Genomic DNA, 26,565 nt, shown 5'->3' on the forward strand with positions numbered 1-26,565 from the left:
AGTTGCATATAGCAAAGCTTATTACGAGAACAATTTATCAAAGACATACATACATTTGAATTATATATAACCTGAAAAGGAAGATTCAAAACTGGTCTTTACTAATCAGCCTTCCCAAGAACCTGGAATGTCACCGCTGCCTCTGAGAAGTAGGATCTTGCCCTTTGCTGGGAGAACACGATGCACGAGGCAGAGCTTTTACATGGATGCAAAATCGCAATACACTTGGAGTGAGAAAAGGGAGGCAGACACTAATGTTGGAGAAGAATGGGAAGGTGACTTGTCTCTAGGTACTGTTCACAGAATCATAGAGTAGTTTGGGTTGGAAGGGACCTTAAAGTTCATCTTGTTCTACCCACTCTGGAATGGGCAGGGACCTCTTGGTTCTATAAAGACTTCTCTGCTTCTACGTTTCCATTTTCCCAGACTGCGATGCTCTGTACTGACTTCAGGATTAGTGACTCATTTAATTTAAAAGCACTTTAGATGGATTCTCTCCCATCGGGGCTCACGCCTACAAACTGGGACGCGAGCGCTGCCACCGCCCGTCGCACGCCTCGCCCTCCTGGGACACCGGGGCCACGTGCAAGGGCGCGGCCGCTGCCACGACCCCGCACACCCGCGTCCCTCTGCGGGACTGGCGAGAGGGGGCGCCACGCAGCGCCTTTAAGCTCACGGCGGGACTACATTTCCCAGCGTGCCTCGGGGCAGCGGCGGCGCAGGCGCGCTGCGTGACGCTGCGGCCGGTGACGGGCGTCGGGGCCGCGCTGACCCTCGCAGAGGAGCCGCTACCCGCCTCCGCTCGCCCGGTGGCCCAGGCCGCGCAGCTCCGCGCGCTCCGCCTTGCTGGGAGGGAGGGGCCAGGCCGGCGGCGCTGCTTCGCTGCTTCGCGCACCTCCGCCGTGCGCGTAACGCGCGGGTGCGCCGGCGCCTTTGTCCGGCCGCGCCGCCATGGCCGAGCAGACGGGCCTGGCGATGCCGCAGAGCTTGGACAGGTACGGGACGCTGAGCCCCCGCCGCCGCCGGGGACGGGCTCTCTTTATGGGCTTATCGGAACTTTGGTGGCCCGGGGGAAGTCGTGTGAGGGGTGTCGCTTGGGCGGGAGGAGGTGGGGCCGGGGGTGCGGAAAGCACGAATACGGCGCTGAAAGACGGGAAAGCTGAGCTGGCCTTGTGCCTTCTGTTTCTGCTTATTGTGAGCTATGAAGAAAGGCTGCGGTTGCAGGCCCTCGGACACATGGTGGGAACTTTGAGGCTGTCCTGTGCAGAGACAGAAGGGGAACTCCATGATCCTTCTGGGTCCCTTCCAACTCAGGGCATTCTGTGATTCTATGACTGCTTTCCGTAGTGCTTTTTAGACATAAAAGCTACTTTGGCTTAAATGTAGGAGAGGAAGGATGCTTAGTAACTCTTAAAAATATTTTTACTATACTGGCTTTCTCGTTATGCTTATATGTAGCACTTTTACCCTGTGCTACTGAGAGTTTATGGTTGCTTATGTATAATTTTGAGTCATCTAGTAAGCCCTTAGGACCCGCCCCTGAAAACAAAAAGAAATTTATAGCCTTTTATTGCGGGAATTATGATAGCCTGGTATTTCAGAAGATTGGTACCCAAAAAGAATCAGGCTTCGGTTGATGAACCTGTCAAGTTTTCCTGATAAGGAAGCAGAAAAAAAAAACCCCTTAGTTTTCCAAGTTCACCGCTAAGGAAAGGTCCTTTCCAGGTTCACCGCTAAGGAAAGGTCCTTTCCAGGTTCACCGCTAAGGAAAGGTCCTTAGGGGAAAGAGGATTTAGCGTAATACAAACAATCATCAGGCAAGTGCATAAGGCAGGGGCAGAAATTGTGCAGCCTGGAATGTGGAGGAAGAAAAGTTTCAGTTTGGTGTGGAAAGAGAATAAAGGTGAGCTGGGGAGAGAGTCAGGGAAAGTTGTTTTCCTATGTTTTAGAAAAACTGAAGAAGTGAGAGGTGACAATGGGATGATTTAGGTTATAATTTGGAGCAGTGCCTGTTGAGGAGGCTGGCAGTCAAGAACCACCAGTGCATATCCAAGAAGTAACAGGAAGGAGGTAGATTTTTAGAAATACTATGAGCAAAGTGTTCAGTTTGTTTTCAAGTTCTAGGAAACCATGATATTCTGAGTGGATTCCGTAATTGGTGATTTTATCATACCATGATGTCCTAGTTCACGTTTTTTTGGGAAGTGAATGTAAGAAGGTGTTAAATGAGATGTGAACAGCTGTTAGTTAATTAAAAAGAGGGAAATTAGTTAACCAGTGACAAAACCAATTTACTGTCCTCCAGTTGTTACATGTAATGGATTTGTGGTGTTTGATGTACATTTAATATTCTTGTATCCTTTCAGCTTTGTGAAATTTTAATTTGTACCTCGGGCACTTTTCAAAGTGTTTTTTTCCAGTAAACTTGGAGTTGATATAATCTAAAACAATTGAGAGTGTCCTTGACTTCCTTGATGAGAACAGTGGGGAAAAAAGTTTTAAGTACCTAGGTAGTATGGAAGGAGGCATGAAGTGAGGCTAGGGTTTTCATATGAGAATATATTGGGCTCAGCGTAGGAAGCTTTAGAAACAGTAGTGTGAGAAGTGAAGAATGGAATATTAAGGAGACAAATATTTTGAATTTCAGTTTAATTCAGAGTATAGTACAGTACCAACAGAAGGATTTTAGAATAACCAAGACTTCAAAATGCAGTCACTTTAAATAATTTTTCAGTTAAATATTTGGATTATGGAGCAAGGCTACACTGGAAGAAACCAATTTGCCTTCACTTCTTTTTTTCCTGAAGGTCATACATAAATGTTTTCATGTGGTATGTAGTGATGATCTGGATAAACCTGCAGTATTTCATGTTAGGGGACCTATCTTGTAGGTGAATCATCTGTAGGGATTCTGAGGGGTTGAAATGTCTCTACTATCCTGTTATCTTTATTGCTAATGACAGTTCTTTTCCCATGTAAGAGGAAAAAGTACGTATGCAAAAGCTCAAGAATAACTGTTTGTGGATTATAACTTAATGCAAAGCACATACGTTTAAATTGTATTCAGATCTCTTAGTGAAGGATGCAGAACACAGCTTTTCAGTGAATAAGACTCTCTTGACTCTTAACTTTTACATCTGTATGATTTACCTGAGGGTTTTTTCCTTATTAAAGCAATTTGGATTTCTCCAGTGTAAGGAGTGTCCTGATAGCATCTCAACATTGTTGCCTGGGATTAATTCTTTATGTATTTTGTGTTCCATCCTGAAATTTCCCTATGTAATTTTATTCTGGAAGCAAACTACACATTTGTAACAAAGAGGGTAAATAGCTGTCCAGGTCTAAGGTATTTGTTACTTGAAATTTATAGCTAAGGATTTTATACTTGCCTGAAGGATTGGCTGCATCATTACTATAAGAAGCATGAGAAGCAGACAGGACCATGAAGTGACACTGTATTCTGAAGTTTTCTCAACTGCAGCATTTAGAAAAGTATCCAGATGATTATCATAATCATTTCTGTCCTCAAAATTGGAATTTTCATCTGTCTTGTTAATTATTTTTCTTCTAGCTCGTGCTTAAGTAAGAGGCCTAGATAATGGCCTTAAAATACCATCCCTTTCTGCATGCAGAAACCTTTGCAATCTGTAGTAAAGGGCGATTTTCTTGGGCTGATGTGTGTACTTGAAGGCAATGATTAGTAATCTGTCTAAATGGTAAGGATTTATTATTTTTTCTCATTATTCATGTTGTCTTAATGGATAAATTACAGAATGATAGGGATTTCTATTAAAGAATGGAAATTATGTGGCAGGGGTTTTTGTATGCTGTAAACCCATGTAAAAATGTTTTTCAAGTTTTATTTAAATAAAATTGTCAGGTTACATGACAATGTCTTAGAAATTATAGCTATTACTGTATGAAGTCCACAGGGCAAACTTCACTTGAAAGTCAGTCCTAATGCCTTTGTCAAATATTAATAGGCAGGGGCCTATTTAATATTCTATACACATTTTTAATATACAACAATTTTTTAAGGAAATACATAGAAATATTTTTTTTTTTCTGAATGGTGTTAGGATGTTTAACCTTTACAGTGAAATTCCTGTGCCCGGTATGCCAAGATCATGACCTGAGTCAGTCTTCCTTGTGCTTTCAAATGTAATTTTGAAAATACGCAAAAAAACTTTAGTGTTGTATGGGCTTTTTTGATGTTTTGTTTTCAATTGGGTCATGTAACCTTTCTATGCTTAGCACTGTTTGACAACAGTTCTTCCTCTAGCTATCCTGTGTAGCACCTGTAACAAGGAGTAGTCTGTCTTAATGCATTTTTCAAACTTTTTCATTCTGAGTAACTTTGAAAATATGTAGAACTTTCTGGCAGATTGTGGTGCTCTATTAGGTTAAAAACTTAATCCTTTAAGTACTTAGTATTTTTCCTGTATCATTTGATTGTCAATTATCATTTGACTTTACTTCTCCTATTTTTTAGTTATGTTTTTAAGCAGAACTGATGTGTAAATTCATTTTGGTTTTAAGTTATGTCTGTTGCGACATCTTGTCAGTTTGCTATTTTATAGCTTTCTGTAATAGCTTGTGTGTTATTGCCAGGACTCCAGTTGGCTGTGATCCTGTACTACTTTGTGTTCTTACAGAGCTTACAGATGGGGTCTTACCAGAGTTGCTGTTTGGATACATACAAGAAAACAAGACTAATAACCATTTATCTTGCTATGCAGTATTTTTACTGTGTTGGTTGAGCATCCACTTCCTGAAGTGACAAGACGTCAAAAAACAGTTGTTAAACACGTACTTGCTATCACAAAGTTGATGGCAAGCTCATGTTGATAGAAAACCTAGGCAATGTAAATATTTGATTAATCCTCAATGTGGTCAAATTTTTAAAACTATCATTACTTTCATGATAAATATATCACAGATGCTCTCTGATTTATTTATGAAGATAGTCTGGTCAATCAGTTGTCCTCAAAAACCCAAATGTTTAGCCACACACCAGTTTTTCCCTAGCTATGTCATTGCCTGTATCTGCCTTGATGGGAGCCATAATGCTAAAATGTACTCATATTTTTAAGCTTTATTTGCTGACTTCCATTGGATTATGTGCGATTGCTCTTGAAATTGGTTATACCAAGGATTTGGAATGCTGAGGGTTTTTTTTGTAAGTGTTTCGTTGTTTTTTTTTCAAAGCATGTTTTGTGGTTGTGGTTTGTGGTGCTGCTTATACGATCTGACATAAAGACAAGTCCTGCTCCCTCCTTCCCTTGTATTTGCCAGCTGGCCAGAACGCAGTCACTTTTGCCTTCTGTTTTTTCAGTATTCAGATATGTTAGTAGAAATGTGGTAAATAATCTGTTGGAGGCTTATGCAGGTACATGCTGAAGAATCAATGTAGTGATAATTTTAAAGTGATTTAATTTTTGAATTTACATGCTTTTTTTTTAGAATAGATAGCATTTGGTTCAGTTGTGGTTGATATGCAGCACTACTTCATAGAAACAAGAGAAAATTCATATGACTTGTCTTCTGCTCTTGTTATTCCTTATTTGAAGAAGACAATGGAGTTGAAATTGCAGGTAGACTTTAAAAGCAGTTGAAGATAAAATGAGGAATTATAGTTGGCCTAAGAAATTACTTACACTATCAAGAGAGTAATATTGTTGCAATTAAATTTTCCTTTTGCCAGAGCACTGATGTGTGAGAAAAATTCTAGCAGTTGAGGTTCAAAAGCTGCAAAATAGTAAAATCGTGGGGTTTCTATTTTGGTTTTCTGAACTGTCATCTGATTCAATGCTGATTTTCTTTCTTTTTTTTTTTAAAAAAAAAAAACATAAGTGGTAGTTTATTTATAAGTGGTAGTATATCATTTTTAGTCGCTCTGTTCATCCCAGTTAGCATGTGTGCTGCTAGGAATCTTTTGCTTCCATCTTTGGAAGTGCAGTGTTGATTTAGGTTTATTTGGGCAATTAACTGTTGATACTTTAGTAACCAGACACATAGGTTCACATTGTTGAAGCTCAGGCAATATAATTAGTGTAATGTGGCCCTTGATTTAAGACCTTTATTCTGAACTCCTTTAACTTGTTTTAGATGTTGAGTGCTGTGAATAGTCACTGACAAAAGTTGACACGAGTAAATCTTTTTAGGAGTGCAGTTCAACTGGATAAGATATGCAGAGTAATAAACAACATAAAAGACAGGATTTATGTAGTATTTTTACTTTTCACAAACTATTTACAGTCTCTGCAGTTACTCTGTCTGTTCAACCTGCTCTGAACAAGCACACCTCTCTTCATTGCCCTACCCAAAAGAATTGCTTTCTAAACAACACAGTCACTTTTTTTGAAAGAGGACTTTCCTTGGCTTCTGGTCAAAGTCTGTCAGCAGCTGAAAGTACCTGGCCTTCTGTTGTTCCTCTAGAGTAGACTATGCATGCTTAGAAAGAATAAAATATAAGAACAAAGAATGGGTTGTGCTGAGTTAATATCCTACCAGAAAGGAAAAAAGGTGTTTTCCTCTATTTTTACCCCAACTGATTGGAAGCTGATGTTGGTATAGGATGGAAAAAAGCTGTGTTTGAAACAGTAATAGCTTTCTCAGAGCTTGACTTTTTCATTATTGCTTCATCCCGGGTACATCCCTTGCTATTCCAGTTCTTTTTATGCTGAGATTGAGCTCTTCCTGTGTCTTATCAGCAGAGATGATTAGTGAAAACTTATTGCAGACTTGTAGAATGCTCTTTGCCCATCTGTAGAATAAAAGTGTCAGCATGTTATTTGTAAACTATGTTAACCTTTTGCGTGTCATTTTGTGTGCATTACATTTCCATCCTTGACCTCTGCTTTGATATGCTTAGGAACAAACATACATGTGTTAATTGCTGCTTAACTGTTAACTTCTACCTGCAGACAGAAGGCAATTATTCCTCCTGCTTAAATATGGGGAAACTCCTGAGAGGGTATTTATCATTTTTGGTATTAAAAATTGGTATTCTGTGTATTATCAAGTCATTGAAATAATATTTTTTGTATCTGCTTAATCAAAAAAAGCTATACAAAAAGCTTTTTTTATTGACATCTGCTACATAATAGTTCTCAGACCTCTATAGTAGTGCTTAACTGTGATTGTTTCCTTTGGCAGTGTCTTGCAGTGCTCACTGAAGTTAAAACTTGACAGTTAATGCAAATCTATTGCATAAATATCTCTATGTATAACAATTTACAGAGAAGGATCAAGGTTTAGGTATTCATTTTGGAACATCTTTTAAAGCAATACTTAAAGCGATAATGAGGATGCCACCTGTTTAGGACTTGTTTGCTTGGTGCTTTTGATGGCTTAACCTGCTTATGGTCTTACTAAAAGTAGGTGGGAAGTTCTGTTTCTGAAAGTGATAAGAGGTTTTTGATGCATCATATTTTCTTCCTCAGCAACAAAGTGAGCTGGGTGCTAGCTTGTTTTAGGGTGTAATGCTTATATCAAGAAAGTGCATGACTTGCTCACTTTTTTACTAGCACTTGCGGATCGACACAAGTAGTAAATCCATCTTCAGTGCAGAAGAATGAGAACACTATTCTGGGCCTGCTTAGCCTGTAGAAGAGGTGGCTTTAGGAGACCTAATAACCTCCTAATACCTACCAAGAAGGTTGTTGAGAAGGCAGTCTGACTCATCTTGGAGATTCACAGAGGATGACTGTAAATTTGAACAGAAGTTTTCAGCATGTGGGCATGGGGAGTGATGCTGTCAAACTTTGACATAGGTTGCCCAGGGCAGCTGTGAATCTGTCTGTGGGGCTGTTCAAGACCCAGCTGGAGAAAGCTCTGACCATCCGGTCTGAGTTCTCAGTGTTACTTCTGCTTTGCACAAGAGATCTGACTAGACATCTCCTGTCGTCCCTTCCTACCTAAATAATTTTATGATACCAGGTCTAGAAGCAACCTTGCATTTAAACAGAGAAACAGAAGCGCATTGGTGCTCTATTTGCACTGCATGACATGAACATACTGTACTGGAAGTGCCAATATGGCAAGTACAGCCCACTTAAAACTTTTGGGCAAATCTGCACATACCTTAACTAGCATCTGCTCTGAAATCCACAGTCAAAAGTTTAGATGACTTTTTTTGGCTAGTTGGACTTCCTTTTTCCCCACTTTTTTTTTTTCCTCTCTCCTGTTATTTTAATGGTAATACGAGTCCTTTTTGTTGATAGCTTTCTACCATTCAATGAAACTGCACAGGGTAAGGATTTTTGTGACAGTGATTTTGAGGAAAGGATGGTACGCTTCTTGTTTAACTAGTACAGGATAAGACAAATTCCAATCAAAATCTCCACTTTTAAATGCAGAGTGCTTAGTCGTTCTTCTGGCAAGTCATGCAGTCAGTTCAGCAGAGTGCCAAGGAGAGTTCTGTTGTATTATGATCAGACACCTTGGAGTTTTGCTCACATCTATTCAGAATAAGGACATTTCCAAATTCAATTTGCCACATTGGATGATGGTTTTTATTGCTCTTGAGATGCTTATGTCCCAAGAATGTATCTTCTTGGCATTTAAAACTTTCTGATAATTTTTAGGTCTCATCAGTTTTTATTATGTATATTAAGAGGATATAAGATGACTGACTTCAGTAGAGCTTTTTGGTTTGCTTTTTTTTTTGCACTGTAAATTCTCTAATAAAAACAGAAGTTATAAACTGAGAATAACTTGAGTAATAGTGTCTGTTATATGAACTCTTGAGTGCAAAGCAGTTTTTGCAGCTTGAGGACTACACTTCCTATTTTTCTTCTCGTTTCTGTGGAAGAAGATAGCAGAAAAATTGCTTACTTTGTATGGTGAGTTTAACCATGAAACTCTGTAGGCACCCATACAAAAACTGTTGTTTATTTCAGAATTACTTTGCCTGAGAATGGAATATAAAGTGAGTAACCATAAATTTGGTTTCTAACAGAATAAGTCTATGCTAATTCATTTACTTTTGTATCTAAAGATATTGTAGCTAAAGATTAATCTATATTCTTACATTACCCATGTAATACTGGAAAATTTCAGCAGGAGATTGAGCTCACATCATGCAAACCCTGAGTGGAATATAACTTTGCGTTTTCTGTCTTTTGCTTATGTCAATGTCAGGACTGTTCCAGTTTTAGACATGTCAAAGTTGGTCTATTCTGTATGCGTGTCACTTATATTGGTAACATCTGTCATCCACTCTGTACAAATGCTACAAACACCGCTATTGATATTTTTCTGAAGCAACTCTCTTCCCGTTTCCCCCAGTGCAGAGCAACGTTATTTAATACTAGTTGAATGCAAGCTACATATTTTTATCATTTTTTCTGGGACTAGGAATTGTACTTAATGTTCCAGTTTAAAACAGCAGATTAAAAACATCTTGTTACTGATCTTTAAAAACACAGATATGGTTAGTGTTTGATTAAGGAAGCTAGTAAATAAATGTTAACCTTCTGTTATGGAAAAGTAAATCCTCCAGGAGATACGAAGGACTAGTGCTTGCTATCCCTTGTCTCAGAACTTGTAGAAATGAAGGTTAAATTCCTTTGAGTTCACCAAATGCCGCCTTTAACTTGCAGCTTGGTTAATAGAGGAGAAAATGAATAGTCACCACTCATTGAATGGCACAGCTAATTACAGAATTTTGACATCGCAATGAAGCAGTTGTGCAGTGATTTGTAACCTTGGTCCATAGGCAGCATTTTCAAGCAAGCAGTGCTGTAAGCAGAATTGCTTTGATATCAAGGTTAGCCTCAATGCTAATATTTTTAAATTCTTTAATTATGTTAGGAAGTTGTTTCGAGGGAATATTGACTGGGTAATAGTTTATATATGTAATTAAGCTATGGCAGTATCTTAGAGCATTGTAGCATTCTCTTTACAAAGAAACAACCTCTTGTGTTCTAGAGCTTCAAATCAATTTTCTGCTGCCTGAGTTAATGTTTTTCACACAAACCTTCCCCTATCTTCTATTTATCTGTGGTTCTTTAGCATTAGTAATTCAAAGAGCCAAGTGAGTAATTTTTGGTGCACTATTCTTGATTAAATGTATGTTTGTTTGTTTTTTTCCCCACCAATATTTTGTGTGTGTTGGTTTAAATGTCACTGCCGAACTGGAGAGGGTATTGACTGAGCTACTGAAAACAATGATGCAAATGCTCTTTTTTCTTAAATAGTAGAATTCAGGTTATGATGACTGTGATCAAGGCGACAGTTAAAGATATTTTTTCCAGGAGGCCTCAAATGATTGAAGTTAGGTATATGGTTACTTGTTTTACAGTTATAATTTTACTGTTTGGCAAGTAGATCTAATATATTGGAAACCATGGAGACAGTCAAACCCTGAAGCTTAGTATATGGTGAAATGTGTGACATCTCTAGGGAGTGAGGTCTACTATAAGAGTTTAATACAGTAGATTGCAGATGAATTATAAAAAGAATGGCTTTTAAAGCTACTTTGAAGTCTGAGACTGCCTTCCTTTGCTAAATCTGGCAGTCTTGCTAGAACCAAAACAATTATTTTTAGCTTCAAATAATAATCCATCCTCCTTTAAATAATCTTACTTGTACATAAATCAGATAGTACAGCTTGTTAGTAGTTGGGTTTCCTACCTTCCTAGTAGGGCATGTCATTTGTTAGAGAAGGATACATGTAGTGTTCTTGGAATATCTTGAACATGCTAGCAGCTTTATTTCTTTATCCAAGCTGCATGTTAGTATGAATTCTAGCTGATTGAGCCTCCTACTATTTCAGTTATACCTTGACATTATGATGCTCTGCTGTTAGACATTTGAGAGAATGTCAGATTTCAAGGAATTTCTGCAGATTTCATTTTCCTCATCAGGAGGAGCTTTCAGACATACTGTCATACAACTTTGTGGATATTACAGGCAATTAATACATCATTAAGGTATTTAAAGGAACATTCAAAGAAGTAACTTTAGTTTCTATAACAACTTGCTAGTTGCCTCATAGCTCTGTTACTTTCTATGTTTGTGATTATTGGCAGCTTTGTCAAACAGTGCTTAAGAAAATATTTTCTCTATGTAATGGGGATGCTGTCTGCATTATGAAAAAAAACCCCACCATTAAACAGCTGATGTATGAACTTAATGCTATTAGTATTCTTCAGTGTTTGCTATGTATGTATATATTTGACTACATATTCCAGCTTTTCTTTCCAGATCATGTGGTTCAAGGCGTATTTCACTTTGGAAGTAAATTGGAGGGTGTGTGCTTATGGCTTCTTTGTTTTGGTTTTCTTGTTTGGTTTTTTTTTTTACCACCTGGTCTTAGTCACTTTTATTTCTCATCCTAAACATAAGGGTAAGAATCAGGGTCACTGCCCCGGCTGACGCTCAGTAGGTTAAGTTGTTGAACTTATACGCCAGGCTGCTAATACATAACAAGCTTAATTAGCAGAATGTGTAATATTTTAGTAATAAGTTGATTATTGTATGAGTAATAGTTTTACCTCATTTGTCATTTGCACATTTTTAGAAGGGCACTGTTTTCCCTTCCTACCTTAAACATACAGAGAACTTCGATGGTGTTTTTTAGAGACTCATAGCAAGGCCACTGAGCCTTGGTGGCTTACCAAATTTTCCTTTTGAACAGTGAAAGCATGATAATATTAAACATAGCCTTTAAGGGCACTGAATTTTGAAGTCCTTGCAAAAGGGATATGCCCAAATAACTGGTTGCAAAAGTTTAATTTGTCCTGAATGAAAGGTAATTTTTTTACTAATGTCCAGATTGTCTTTGACAAACTAGAGACTAAAACCCAATGAGATAGATTGATCTATGGGAGATTTCTTATTCTAAGCTGGGTAGAAGCAAAGGCTGCAGAAGCCATGTAAGGCACAATTCAAGCACTATAGGTGGTGGCTGGCAGTCAGGTTTAATTTTATCCACAAACTAGAACGTTGCCAGCAGGATTCTGTGAACTGTCCTTTACTTGTATCTCTGCCTTTATATAGTGTGTTAACTCAAGTGTAAAAATATTTCTCCTTAATTGGAGCTATATTTGAGAATATATAAATTAGTTTAAATTGAGCTTCTGGTAATCACTAGATCTTTCTGGTACAGTTTCTAGTTAACTATGCTTTGCTTTTGTGTTTCACTGCTTATTGAGTTTTAGTCATACACAGGCTTTATTAAAAGCTGTTTAAAATTTAAACAGTGCTGTCCTGTGGTTAGAGGAAGTCAGAACCTATATATGGATACCACTTGTGTGGCCATACGTTCACAACAGCACAAGCCTGGTAGCTTCTATTTAACCTTCCACTGCTGGTTTTAATGAAAGCACTACTTTTGTAGTAAAGACTAGTTACTATTGTTCCTAGATTCTCATCAGCTTCTCCTTTATTCAGTATTACATCTGGTCTTGATGTCTCAGCAGAGCAGAATTGCATATTTGGTCACAGGACTTTCAGGAACTTCCTTGCAAGATTTTAGGCTTTGTTTTGGGGTGGCAGCATGTTTTCTAGTTGAATGATCCAGGTGTTTGGCTGTTACTCAATGCTGCCTTAAAAACAATTGCAGAAGTAATGATGGAGCACCTGAGACTACTGCTTTTGCATTGGTATCTCTGTTACTCACTCTGTGTGTGTGTGTTTGGGGTTTTTCCCCCTTAGGATAGTGTAAGGATTTTTTGAGTTTGATAGAGAGAGCTTGGGCTGAAGATAAAAATATTTTCTGCTGTGTGTGATGGGTAGGAAAATATTGGGGAAAGACAGTGCTTCATCCTGTTGCAGTCTTCCTCTGCTACTCACTTTCCACCATTCTGGTAAATAGGTCTGTGTGCTTTCTACTGTTGGTATTCATGATGCTTTAGGCTTTGCAGCTGAGTTCATCTCTTCCAGCACTCAATCTCCTCTTTGAAGCATGGCATAAACTAGCATTTCTTGGGTTAAGTGGCATTCCCCTCTTTTATAGCCTTTATCAAGGATATATAGGCTAGGGTTGCATTATGTTGTGACCAGGTAGTGACCCTCTAGCACAAGAATCTTATTCCTGTTGCTTCCTTCAAACTCAGGAAGAGTGTGGCAGTAAAATTTACAATACGTTGTTTCTCTTGCTTTTTGAGAGAACAGTTTACTGTGTTTCTATACTAAAATTCGAGCCAGTTCCAAAGCGGGCTACCTGTGTTGCGTGCTGCTAAGTAACTCTTGATTTTTCTGACTTCCTAGTCTTCCCACCTTACATGTGATCTTATAGTATTTAGAGTGTAGTTGGCAGGTGTAGTGGAAGCTTATTGCTATTCCTCATCAAAGATATCTTATTTGTCAGTATAGACTATTCATAATTTTTTTTCATAGAAGGTCATGAAAAATTGCCTCTTAGAAAGAGGTGATTTGGGGGTCATCCTTTGGAACAGTGCCTTTTTCTGTCCAGTTATTGGAATGCTTTCAGTTATTTCTTCCATGATATGTTTTCACCCCCCACTGCTTTAGCCCTCTGTGCTATCATTGCTATCATGTATGTTTCAGGCTTTGCACTTTTGTTTTGGTTTTGGATGTGAAATTCAATTGCGGTAAGTTAGTCAGTTGCTAACTGCTTAGCAGAACAAGGATGCTTTACTCTAGCAAGATATGCTAGCAAGATATCAGCAAACTCCTGCTGCCTTAGGGGAAAGAGGTGTGCTTTATGATGTGGGAGAAATGCAGAAAAGTTTCCTTAAAGAGATTTCTTATCTTTTATGAAGGAACTGTAATAAAAGGAAGAATTATTTTTAGCTTACACTCCAGAGCATGTCATGCATGTTCAGATTTGCATTTCCAAGGTAAGGATTGGGTCTTGTCAGAATTTTCTCAGAATTTTTCTGTGTTTGCTTTCTATTCACACACGTGTACCACTGAACATCAGGGAAAAAATTGCAAGACTTTTTGCGTTCTCTCTTGCAGTAAAGAAAAAAAAAAATTAGGCAGCTGTGACGTCCCAGTCTCACAAATCATCTTCCATTAAGTGTTATGGACATAAGGACCTCTGCAGGACTTATGGGACATTAAAGATTTCTGCCAACTTTTTACTACTGTATATAAAATTAACATATTGCTTTTTAAGTACCTTTTTTTGAATTGCTTGCAGAGTCATGCCTGCTTGAGAACAATGCTGTGTCATGGTGAAATCAGCTCCCACAGACTGGTGCAGATTTGATTTAATTAACATGAATTAGATCCAGTCCTCTCTCCCAGCTCAGACTAGTTTGGGGGGAAAAGTAACCTTTAGGAGAAGTAGAACTCACTGAAAAGGAAGGCCTGCCTGTAGGTGTGTCTGTTGGCATTGGAGCTTCCAGCCAGATAGAGTGGCTTTTTTACTGATTAGAAACTTGTAGCTTGGAGGAATCTGGTCTTAGGCAGGCCTTGGCTTTCTAGATTAGTCATATAACGTTGGAGTGTAGGATCTCTAGTCTTTAATACAATTTTATCTCCATCTGTTTTGCTCTTAATATATGCAATATCCTGAGAAGAATTTATATTTGATAGTGAATAAAACAGATGCAATAAATTAGTTATTCTTGGAGTCAGAATAGAATTGTTGAGACTGGAGAGTTATAGATGCTGGGGAGCCGAATCTAAAAGGCATTTGTAACCCTGTATTCAAAGCTGAAATAATTATATTGGCGTGGGGTTTGTGTATGTTTTGTTTTGATTTTTTTTCTTTTTTTAAGCCAAGGAAGTGTGGAAAAAGACATTAGTGTTATTGATTTTGGCTCTGCAGAAAGTCATCAAGGAAGAAGGCTTGAGTTGCTATCGGAAGCAATGCTTTATTCCACCTTGTCAGCCTTTTCTATTTCAGGTAATCTGAGTAGCAGCCTGATTCGGTGCTAAGAATCAAGGTCATATTTTATTCAGTACAAGAAAATGGAAAATCTGGCAAGAGCCAAGATGCTTGTTTTGAAATGGTTTTATTTAGCCCTTTCTGCTATAGCTGCTGTCAATGGAAAGAGATAAAGCTCATGACCAAAAACAAGGAACTTAACTGTTCATTATTCATGACTTGCTAAAGGTTTAAGCCTGTAAAGAATTTTGTGATGCTTTTCAGGGTTTCAGATATGATTGCCTGGCAAGAAATTGGATGAAGCAATTAAAAGATGCCTATTTTTCTTGACTTATGAATCTTAACAGAAAACTTGAACAGAGTTTAACCTACAGATATTCATGGACAAATTTGGTAGTTAAAATTGCAATGTAGCAACATTATGTTCATGCCTAAGTCTGTCATTATTTGAATGAACTTTAGACTAGTGGTGTGATGGCATCCAACCTCTCTGGCAGCAACAGACCTAACTAGCTGTATTGTGAAGCCTGTGGTTTTAAAATAAAAATTGAAGTCACATATTTACAGCAGTTGTAGACCTAAATAGGATGTGGAATGAATGAGTGAATGTTTACCTCTAATGCAAAAAAAATGTTGAAGCAGAACAATTATCAGTAGTATTGTATTGTATTGTTTGTTCTAGCAGTAAATGTGGGGTTTCTTGGTGTAAATATAAAATTAATAAACATTGCAAGAACTTGTGTTACTTAAGATCTTCTTAAGTGCAATGAATCAAAGCGTCTGCAATGCTTTGTAACACTTTCAAATCTTTGTGGTGGTCTCAGCATTTTCATGTAGGTTCTTATTAACTTGTGGCTTGGCTGTCTTTCCTCCTCTTGCATAGGAAGGTTGATGTGTCCTTTCATTTGGGACTGCTATAGGTGCATATTGGGAGCATGAAGGTGAAAAGTGGGATGTTATTACAGGAGTCCATAGCATGATTCTGCTTTGAGCACAAGTTGCGGGGGAGGACAGAAGAAGCAAAGTCAGACTTTGCTTTTACCTTCCCATTAAAATTAATGGAAAAAAATTGCTGTTCTGATTCAAGATGTCAGTCTCCCAACTGCACAGTCTTCTTGAATGCAAACCAATCCAGGTTTAGTTTTAGAGGATCAGTTTTAAAAATTTACATCTGTACCGACTATAATATGTTCTGTGCTTGCAACTGGACACATGGACATGACAGACACATTTGTTTTATATGTTGTTCAATATTAAATTGCTTTTTCTGTAGTCTTCCATGGAATCTGCATCTCAAATTGTTTTGTCTTTCACAAATGTGCTAGGAATAAGTTGCTACAGACTATATTCAGCCCTTACAACTCTGCAACGTGATTTCAGTGTACTTGCAATGCTATAAAACAGAAAAAGCTTCAGTACTCTAAAAGAATCTCCTGCAAATTTGTGTATAGGCACAGTTATTCCTGTAAACAAAACATCGTTATTCTTTGGTAGAGAAACATTTTCAATTTACAGATAGAACACCATCAATCCAAAATAGTGAGATCTTAACAGGAAACTGTTAGACAACAGTAGTTTTCATTACTTAGGGTTTGAACCTGACAAAATTTCCCATTGTAGATTTCCCCCACCTTTCAACTCAGAGTTAAAAACAAATCCCCCAACCTGTTTGCAACTGACGTGCTAGGGAGGAAATAGTGAGCTTTTCAAGGAATTACTATATTTTTGTTGCCTTGAAAGTGGCTCTAGCAAGACTGACCCTTGCTGTGCATGTAAATCCCTTCTAAATTCTGCCTAACAAGCCTTGGTTAGTTACAAGCATTGTTTGGCTTTTTTGGGGTTGTGCGTTAGCGTTTTGGAGTTGTGGGTTGTTTTGTTTTGTTTTGTTTTTTTTTTTTCAACTAAGTTTTCTGACAACTATTTAGTACTGATTTCCATAAGAGACAATATGACTATCTGGCAAAATGACAAGAGTTGGAAGGGACTTCTAAACTGTAATTTCTTCTCCCAGATGGTAATAAAGGTTAGACATGGAATACAGAAAGGGCAGACTGAAACAAAAGATGGTGAGAGGGAATAAAGCTGAGGAGTAGTTGAGAGGCTGGAACAAGGAAAAAGATGGATTGAAGTGTTTAAGAGGCTTGGAAGGTTTATTACGGACTACAAATGCTAGAGAAGAGAGAGGAAAAGCATCATGAACATCCCCATATGGAAACTGCAATCAAGGTTCTTGAATCTTAACATTTTTCTGTTTCATCTTAATATTATTTACTCAGATTGTTAAGAGAATAAAACTTCAGCATCAAAATAGTGCTGCAAAACTTAGTTAGTCCATTATGTCCAATTATATTGTATCTGGGTAGTTAGATTATTAGGGATGCTGTTGCCATCTACTTTTATAAAGGTTTAACTAAAATTAGAACGGCTTGCGTGAGATAATTAATAAAATATATCACATGATATTATACTTGTAGTAAGATCCTTATTTTGTTAGATAATAAACCAGAATCTAAACTTCAGTATCTTCAATGTGAGAGTTAGCAAATTATTTCACAGTTGGAACTAAAGTATTGGATCACTGTGTCTGATATTTTCCTAGTTTAGATGCATACTTTGCTTTCTCTTGCAAGTTGTAAGGTGTCCAAGGGTCTGGCTTAATCATCGGATCAGGTATCTGGGAATTACTAGGGTGCATACTCTCTTCAGGTCTGATCATGTAGCCTGTCAGTCTTGTGGTTTTTCCTTGTAGAATTATTATGTATGGATTTATTATATCCAGATAATTCTTCAGTGCAGAAATTTCTTCCTCTAGTAGTAGGATACTGTTCTTGAAGTACTTTGTTACTTATATTACACAAAATAATGTATCCAAATGAACTACTTTCTCTTTTCAGAGAGAATGAATTTAATATAATTCTCCACAGTTTTTGTGACACATTGTATCATTTGTGTTGCTTTTGTCATTTAAGCAGATTGTATTTAGTTTCCCAGGTAAGGCACTGTGTTGATATTATGCTTTTAGTTTTTAAAACCTACTAAAATACCTGCTGTAGAAGATGATACATTTAAAAATATATGGGGTTTTCATGTGCTGAATTGTTCAGAGGTTGAACTACAGTCTTAGTGTATTTTAATTCATAAGTTATCTAAAAGTTAAAATACTAATTTGGAATGTATTAAAAGCAGTTGTTTAGCTGTCTGTGATACTATGTTCAAAATGCTTCTTTTGGTGGTTAATAATCAAGCAACCAGCGTCATCTCCTCTAGGTGCACATTTTTCTAGAACTACATGATTTCACATGTAAAATTTGATTGGTTTTAATTTTTTTTGCTACTTTTACATACTTTTTTTTTTTCCTTCTTTTAATTACAGAAGCTGCTGGGTTTGTTTTGCCACCGATGAGGATGATCGGACAGCAGAGTGGGTGAGACCTTGCAGGTGCAGGGGCTCTACAAAGTGGGTTCATCAGACTTGCCTACAGCGCTGGGTGGATGAAAAGCAAAGAGGAAACAGTACTGCTAGAGTTGCTTGCCCTCAGTGCAATGCAGAATATTTAATAGTATTTCCAAAGCTAGGTAAGATATTTATCATTTAACGTTTAGGCATAATACAATAGGTTTTTTCTTTATATTGTTTCTATTTTGGTTTTTTTTACTTTTCGATGTTCAGAGCATCAGTTCTGTTGAAAACTTTTCTGTTCCCTTTTCCAGACAGAAAGAAATAACTTTATTTCCTGCTTGTGTCCTATTTGGTGGCTTAGTTAAATACCTTCTGAAAAGGATGTTTTGGGTGTTTTCCACTTAGGTATATTGATAAATCTTACAAATGATTGTTCTATAATTATTTCATGGTTAATGTGATTTGTGTGTTTTTTCTTGTTGAGCAGAGGGTGACTTCTTTCAGCAGTTGCCACATATTAGCACGTAAACACATAACAGTTTTTCTGCAAGCTGACAAAAAAAAAGTATTGAAGGAAATTCAGAGAATTTGAAATTCAGAGCAAGCTGTTGCGTTACCTGAAAAACATAATTTTACTTTGTTTGGGAGGTATTCCTGGATCAATATTGCCCTGTATTCAGGAGGCAGAATACCTGTGTTTGCTGGGCACTGCTCTAGCTCTGTTTATCACAGTGAAAGAAAAATTGGATATGGTCTTCTAGAGTCTACTTACTTGAGCAGCTGAGTAAGGCACTGCACAGTCTGTTGCATATATTTAAATTAGCAGTGGTTGCTGTTATTCCAGCCTTCATTTGCCCATATGTTCTTTGGGTTATATTAAGTAGGGCAAGAAAATTAAATGTTGCTATGGAAACATTTTTTTTTTAAAAAAAAGTAAAACTGCATGTTAAAGAACTGCTGATACAGTGTGTGAGTACAAGCATTTAGAGGATTTTGAAGGTTTTCTTAAAGTATCTTATTTCTGTAATGAAATAGCTGAAAACAACTTGCATTGTCAGTTCTTTGGGACAGGACCTCTTTCCTGTTAGTATAAGAGATGACAAAATTAAGGTGTGAAGGGAATTTTATATGGGCAATGACATTTATTTCCACAGTAGAGCACTGAGTAATGGGAAAGAAAATAGTCTAGTGTATTGTTGATACTCAAGAAAACAAACCAGCATTTAATATGTTACCAACTTATTAATGTATCAACCACAATTCAGCTTTGCCAATAAGGATAAGGTAGAGAGGAATCATAATCTTCATAATGAAGAAGATATCAAATGACAACATTTAGCATTGGCTTAGGGGGAAAAAAATAGTTTGATAGCTTGATTCTTGCAACGTTCCACAAAGCTTGAAGTTGTTAGAAATTCTCATTTGTTTCTTGAATGATGAAATAGTAATGTGTGCTGCATTTGTGTTTTATTTTGGCAGTGGGGAAGAAGGTGAAGCAGCTGTAGTTTGGAGAGGACATATGCACATAACCAAGAACAGGCAATTTGTGGCATACTTTAGCTATGAAATGCTAGATTCCCAACTGCTAACATTCCAAGGTCCTGAAGCTGGCCTGAAATTCTTGCACAAGGTTGTTCAGCTCTAGCATGCAGGCATCTAAGAATCTTTTGATGTATTTTCCTCTCACAATGCATTTTTTTTTCCATTTTTAAAGATGAGAAGGGCATAAAAATTCAGACTTGTGTAACAGTACACAAGACATCTGTAGTAAAACGGGGAAGTGAATTTGGGTCCATGAGACATCAATCTTGACCTTCAGAAGCCTTAAACAAGAGAGACAGTCTTGTCCTGTTGTAGCTTTTTTTAGTAACCCAAAACTGTCCTATCACAACTCAGCTATAAGTCAGTCAAGGTCATACCAGGCAGAGTTAGGACAGCTAGGTGTTTTCAAGCAGTCTTGCCAGTAGTCCTGTCTCTGCTGGAGCAGATGTCTTTCAAAGACATTACCCGTCATACCATTCAAGAAACTAAAATTACTTGAGCAGGGAAGAAGGAACAGCTAAAGTTTCCCTTAGGTATCATAGTTCAAAAACTTTTTTACATTAACTCTTCTTTAATATCCTGCTGGGAATGTTTTCTGAAAAGCAGATTTCTGTGAAAGAGCACTCCCTAACATAACATCTTTTGCTTATGATTATAGTTTTGAAGTAATATCAACTTGAGGAGGCATAAACAAATATTCCTATAAGTAACAGTGGGTGTCTTTTTTTTAATGTATTTACCAATTAAAAAAAACCCGTCTAATGATGTATCATAAAATTATAATTCCATTTCAAATTTGATAGTGCATATCAGTTTTAGAGATTGGTACTATACTCTTATTAGCTATTTTGCTCTCTTCTGACAACTTTTTTATTAAATAGGGAAATATTACTGCCACTTTGAAAGTCATAAGAGTATTTTAATTTTTTCATTTTAATAAATAGAAAACAGTTTGGCAGAAAAAGCTCTGTTAAAGCATGATAGTTTTCATGAAATGAAAAATATTTTTGTATTTTATATCTCCTTCTTTAATTTGTATGTCAGTGACATTTAATTTCCTGCTTCTGCCTTAATATCATCTTAAAGGAAACAGTTGCGTTTGCCCTTCTTGCTTCCTAAAGGGCCAACTGAAAAAAAAAATTGGAACAATTGTTTTTTCTAGTCTTTTCTTAAGATCCTATACCTAATTCTGTAGCTTGCTTCTAAAGTGATGTTTAGTATTAGTAGTCGTGATATATTAGTACTGTCAATGTTTGACTCCTGCTCTTGTCAGATCTTCTTGCCAGGATGTGCAACACAAGCAGCAGTGCTTTGTGTTGCCCTTTTGGACTTGCCAAGTATGATGGGGGTTTTGAGTCTACTCCTTCTTCAACCAAATATAAGTTTTCAAAATGGTACGACTAAACAACTTTTTCAGTGACCCTGGGAAACAGTTAAGATGCGTAAATTACTCTGCGTTTAGTGCAGTTATGGTCTTATTGCTACTTTCAGCACGTCAATAGACATCAGAGCACTTTCTTAAGTCTGTCCTGGAAATTTAAACATACAGGCAAACTTTTTTTTGATGTGAATTTCAAGTCTTGATTATACATTTAAATGCACAGCTTTTAATTAATTTGCTGTAAATGTGATAGTTCAGAGACAAGCTTTTTGGGAACAGGGTCTAAGTTGTTATTCCCCTAAAAAAAATAAAAGTATAGAATTGTTATATACTACAAGTATTCAAGCTAAGCATTGATCTCCCAAGTGATTTGTTTTTTTAATATATATATTTGGAGAATGCAAAATACAAGACCTTTACCTTTAGAAAAGTAAAAAAGAAAAATCCTTGGCACCTAATGTCCCAGAAGGATTGGAAATGGTAGGTAGAAATAAGTTACAAGTTTAGCTTAGTAACTTTTTAATTATATATTCTCATTTAAACAGCCTGTGTGGGATATCAGTCTTGTGTTTTGCTAAGTTCTTTTTTCTGATCAGTGATAGGTGTGGAAGAGCGTTCTCCAGTATTCTTTTACATGTGTTCATCTCTATATATCTTGAAACCTTACTTTTCCTTTATCATAGGTCCAGTTGTTTACGTTTTGGATCTTGCAGATCGACTGATTTCAAAGGCATGTCCATTTGCTGCAGCTGGAATAATGGTGGGCTCTATATACTGGACAGCTGTTACATATGGAGCTGTGACAGTGATGCAGGTACACATGTATTCCCTCTTCTTACCAGCTTTGAAAGATACTAAAGAATGTCAGTTAACTGAGACTCTTCTTTCCTTGGCTTAAAACACACTTTAGCTGCCTTCAGCACTTTCAGCGTAGTTAACAAGAGAATTCAGGATGGGTAAATAGAAGGCTTTTCACTTTTAACTGATCATACCAGGTAAAGAGAAGTGTGCCTGTTCAAACGTGGCTCAGTCTGCAACTAACAAATTTCACTGCTGCAGCTGACTGCCCTTCGTATGGCAGGCTGGTGAACTCACTCTCATTCTTACACCAAAGGTACCATTACCATCTCACTACTAAGGGGTAGTCTAATTCTTCAGAAAAGGCATGAGAGTAATCTCTTCCTTTACCTGCAGAAAAATTTTGCTGGTGACATAAAGGGTTGAGACATGGTGAATTTTTCAGTCTTACCACTTTATTTTATAAAGGAAAATGCATGTTCTAAAACTGTGCAATTGATTCATAAACAACAAATGCAAAACACTGAAAAGGAGTAGTATATACTTTTAAATACTTCAGACTGTATAGGTTAGTTGAAAGGGAAAAAAATACTTATTTTTTCTACTTGCTGTTCTTGTGATCTTGCTATTAAATCTCCATGCTCACTGCTACACTTGAGCCTTTTTCTGTAGGAACATATAGGACCTTTTAGTTCTCTAGAACTATATAACCAAATGGAAACATAAACGTTCCTCTCTGTATTGTTTTGCTTTTGAAATTAGGATCTATTTAAACATTAGTTTAGACAGCTGGTCAAATCCTAGGCATGAAGAATTAGTTATTTTCTTTTATTAAAGCTGAATTTTTTTTTATTAAATGGAGGGCACACTGGGTAAGACAATAACTTATTTTTGCTCATAATGGAGGAGATAATTGGGAGTGGAGGGGAAACTGTACCATCCCTCCTGCCACCCCAAATTTGCCAGGTTTAATAGAATTTGTTTCCTGATGCATTTCAGGCTCCCTTCCTTCAGTTGGAAGGCCAGAGGAAAGCACAAAAGCTGTTTTTTAAAGCTTACGGTTCAGATGGAGAAAAATAAATACAGAGTTGACATTGTGACTCCAGTGCCTACATCAGTAATATGTGGGGTTACTGAACACAGACAGAAATCGTAATCTAAAGCAGAAGAGATGGGATTTTGAGGATTTTTTTCTGTGTAAGCGAAGACTTAATAGCTTTTTGCATTTGTGAGAAAAACAAGAAGTCAATGAAAACACTTCAGGAAACAAAGTACCTTAGGTGAAAGAGTACTTTTTTTTTTTCCCTTTACCTTAAAAAGTGTGGGCAGTCCCAAACAAACGAGCCTCTTTAGAAGTTACATTCTTTGTTCAGTTGTGGCCTTTACGTTTGTCAGTTATATATGTATTTACCAGGTTGTGGGTCACAAAGAAGGTCTTGACGTCATGGAGAGAGCTGATCCTTTATTTCTTTTGATTGGACTTCCCACTATCCCAGTCATGCTGATATTGGGCAAGATGATTCGTTGGGAGGACTATGTGCTCAGACTGTGGCGCAAATACTCTAATAAACTACAAATTTTGAACAGCATATTTCCAGGTAATGTGATTAAATTTAGAAAGGAAATATCAAGCTTGAATTTGTGCCATTAAGGAGATGAGGACAGGAGATGATTAACACCTTCCCTCTATTTTATCTTCAGTCTATTTAGATTGTGTTTGTATACTACCTACTAAGAAAGGTGGGGCAAGAGGAGCAGGAGCGTGGTTTCATTTAAGGCCTTAGTAACAAAACAAGCTACTGGAAATCATGGGTCTTATTTTGAAAGTAAAAATTGATTTATTAATAACAGTTATTTAATGGAAATGGAATAGTCACTGAGAAGAGGGATAGTTCTCAAAAAGTAATTGGGCTATAGATTTGTTATGGAGTTGGGGTGTGCACTTGTTCTGTTTAAAGTAGTGGCTATGTAACCTTTTCTTCCCTCACTCTTACCTCTGTAGGCATTGGATGTCCTGTTCCTCGTATTCCAGCAGAGGCCAACCCTTTGGCAGACCATGTCTCTGCTACCCGAATTCTATGTGGAGCTTTAGTTTTTCCTACTATTGCCACAATAGTTGGCAAGCTGATGTTCAGCAGCGTTAACTCAAATTTACAAAGGACAATCTTGGTAAGATCCAGTATTGTTTATTTTATAAACAATGATAATATGGCAGTATGAAGTGTTGTGGGGGAGGGGGGAAAGGAAAAAGGAACATAAATTGATCTAGAACTTGAGAGGCATTTGATTAAAGGAAGGGGTCTTTTTTTAAGGTGGCTGATCTTGGCAGTGGACAAATCACGTGTGTGAGAGACTTTGTCCTTATGACTGAAACTAATCTCAGGTCAAGACAAGGCTGAAACTTGTGACTAGTACTGTACTAGGCAGACCTTAGCAGTAATTAAGGGTGATCATGAAGATGAATAACCAGCATCTTCTAAGAACAGTCCCTATAAGGACAGACTGGGGTTTATATTATCAACCTTCTCTTATTAGCTTCTGTTAACTAATTCTTTGAGAGAAACTCTTTGTTACTTATTTTAATAAGGAGAAAAAAAGAAACTGTCCATAGAAGTTGAATGGAGATGGGGAGGACAAAGAGAAGAGACAATCTCTTCCTTTGTGAATAACCTCCCTGGCTTGCAGTCTTTCAAGGGGAAGCCCACAGAGTTTGGCAAGATGGTATCCCTGGTCATCTGACTGTCACTTCAGCCCCTCTTCTAAATTCCGGCATGTTTACACACCCTTTTGTTCCATATGGAGGAAACAGTGATATTACAACCGTTAATGCAGACTAAAGGCTTCTTAGTGTCTCTTCTTGGAAGACCTGAGATAAAAATATTGTAAAACTTTCTAGAAAAAAAAAATGTTTTACAAAGATCATATTTTATTTCACTGCACTTGCTTTTGGTAAATGGCCTTTTTTCACAGCCTGATTACAGAATGGTAATTATTCCTTGTGCTGTGTATAGTGTATACACAGAGAAGGGAGGAAAGCGGGTACCTATCTGCATTTTACTTTCTTTTATATAGGGATGTGTTTTGGGGGGTTTAGTTTATTTATCAGACTTCCAAGCAAATACAACCTTTTAAAGATTTTCCGATGCAATATGTAATCCCTTTAAGTAATGTTAACATCTGTAATAGTGCATTGTGACAGAAAACTTTGAGATACTCATTTGAGATACTCCTAATTAGCTAACTTCAAAAGAAACTGTTATGTAACTGGGGAAAAAAAAATCCTCTTTGACCAGAAGCTTTTAAGAAGAAAGTTTGCACTAATATGACACTGAACATTTCAGGTTTTCAAAATATCTTTTTCTTTCAGGGTGGAATTGCTTTTGTTGCTATAAAAGGAGCTTTTAAGGTTTACTTCAAACAGCAGCAATATTTGCGCCAAGCTCACCGCAAAATTTTAAATTATCCTGAGCAAGAAGGAGCATAAGGCTGTGATCTCCAGACGTCATACAGTCCTACCTGACAGGTTTCCATGCTGTATTGGTTCCATCATTATTGCATAGTAGTGAAGAATTGTGATAAGTTGCTGCTCCTATTTTTTTCTCTTCAAATATAATAAAGTACTGTTTTGTGGCAGGGTAAATCCTTTCAGCAACCACTGAACCTAAGAATGTGATTTAGCTTCCATTATTTTGGGGTATTTCTGTTGAGCAACAGGCTTCTGAATTATTTTCTTTGAGCCGATGTGCTGAATGGTGGCGGCGGGGGAAAGCATCAACTGCAGAACAAGATCTTTTTACATTGTGTAGTTAATGCAGTATACATGTTAATGCAGCATTTTACATTGTGTAGTATATCCAAATGCCTTTTCTATATGTGTTTTCATACCCCCGTTATCATCCAGTCCAGCGTTTCACACAATGAAGGGAATTTTTTTCTTTTAGAAAAGAAATGTGAGTCATTACCAAGGAGAGGTAATTGTGGGACACCGGTCAATAAAGGTTTCCTTAAAGGAGTGTAAAATACTCAAGTGACTGCTCATAGAACACAGAAGATGGATCACTCTACAGAACTCATGTGTCAGCTTTAGCCATTGAAGTACTAGGTGTTGAAATTAGCATGGCTTCCAAGTGACTATTTTATTACTGATAATTTTTACTGTCCTGTTGTATCTTCTGCAGTGCCTGGTGTTATTTTCTGATTGCTTTTTTACTATTTTGTTATTGGTGCTGGATAGCATTATTTTACTGTGGATGAAAAAAAATGCTCCACAGTAAAATGATTACGTGGCAGGAAGTAAATTTCAGTTGCTTGTTTTGTAGTCAAGTATTAGAGGTCTCGTCTAGTTTTCCTCTTACTTTTGATGATGTAAATATCCCTACAAGTACAAAGGGCAGTAAATATATGAGGAAACAATATCAGACACTAAAGCTACCTTTGAACTGACAGATGAGGGCACCCTTCTAAACTTCCAGACCTGGGTGCTTAGCTCGGCTCTGCACCGAGGCTGAGCGCTTTGCTGCCCATCACGGCTCCACCGGGAGGGTTCCTGTGGGAAGAGGCAGCACTACGCTTTGGGTACCTGCTCTGCGCATGGTACATACCAGCAGTCTGGACACTCTTAAGACAACTTGGTTC

The 26,565-nt window shown here is 37.4% G+C and overlaps 1 protein-coding gene across 1 annotated transcript; it reads left to right on the plus strand.

The window, feature by feature from the left end:
• The first annotated feature begins 721 nt into the window (after window positions 1-721).
• Window positions 722-25,453, plus strand: MARCHF5 (membrane associated ring-CH-type finger 5). Its single transcript, XM_054071861.1, has 6 exons — window positions 722-995; window positions 18,183-18,385; window positions 21,816-21,946; window positions 23,345-23,528; window positions 23,933-24,099; window positions 25,298-25,453. Exons 1-6 carry the CDS (start codon window positions 952-954, stop codon window positions 25,412-25,414), a joined length of 846 nt encoding a protein of 281 aa, XP_053927836.1. The 5' UTR covers window positions 722-951; the 3' UTR covers window positions 25,415-25,453.
• Window positions 25,454-26,565: the final 1,112 nt, after the last annotated feature.

This window comes from Cuculus canorus, chromosome 7 (genome assembly GCF_017976375.1).
Source record: "Cuculus canorus isolate bCucCan1 chromosome 7, bCucCan1.pri, whole genome shotgun sequence".
Taxonomy (NCBI): domain Eukaryota; kingdom Metazoa; phylum Chordata; class Aves; order Cuculiformes; family Cuculidae; genus Cuculus; species Cuculus canorus.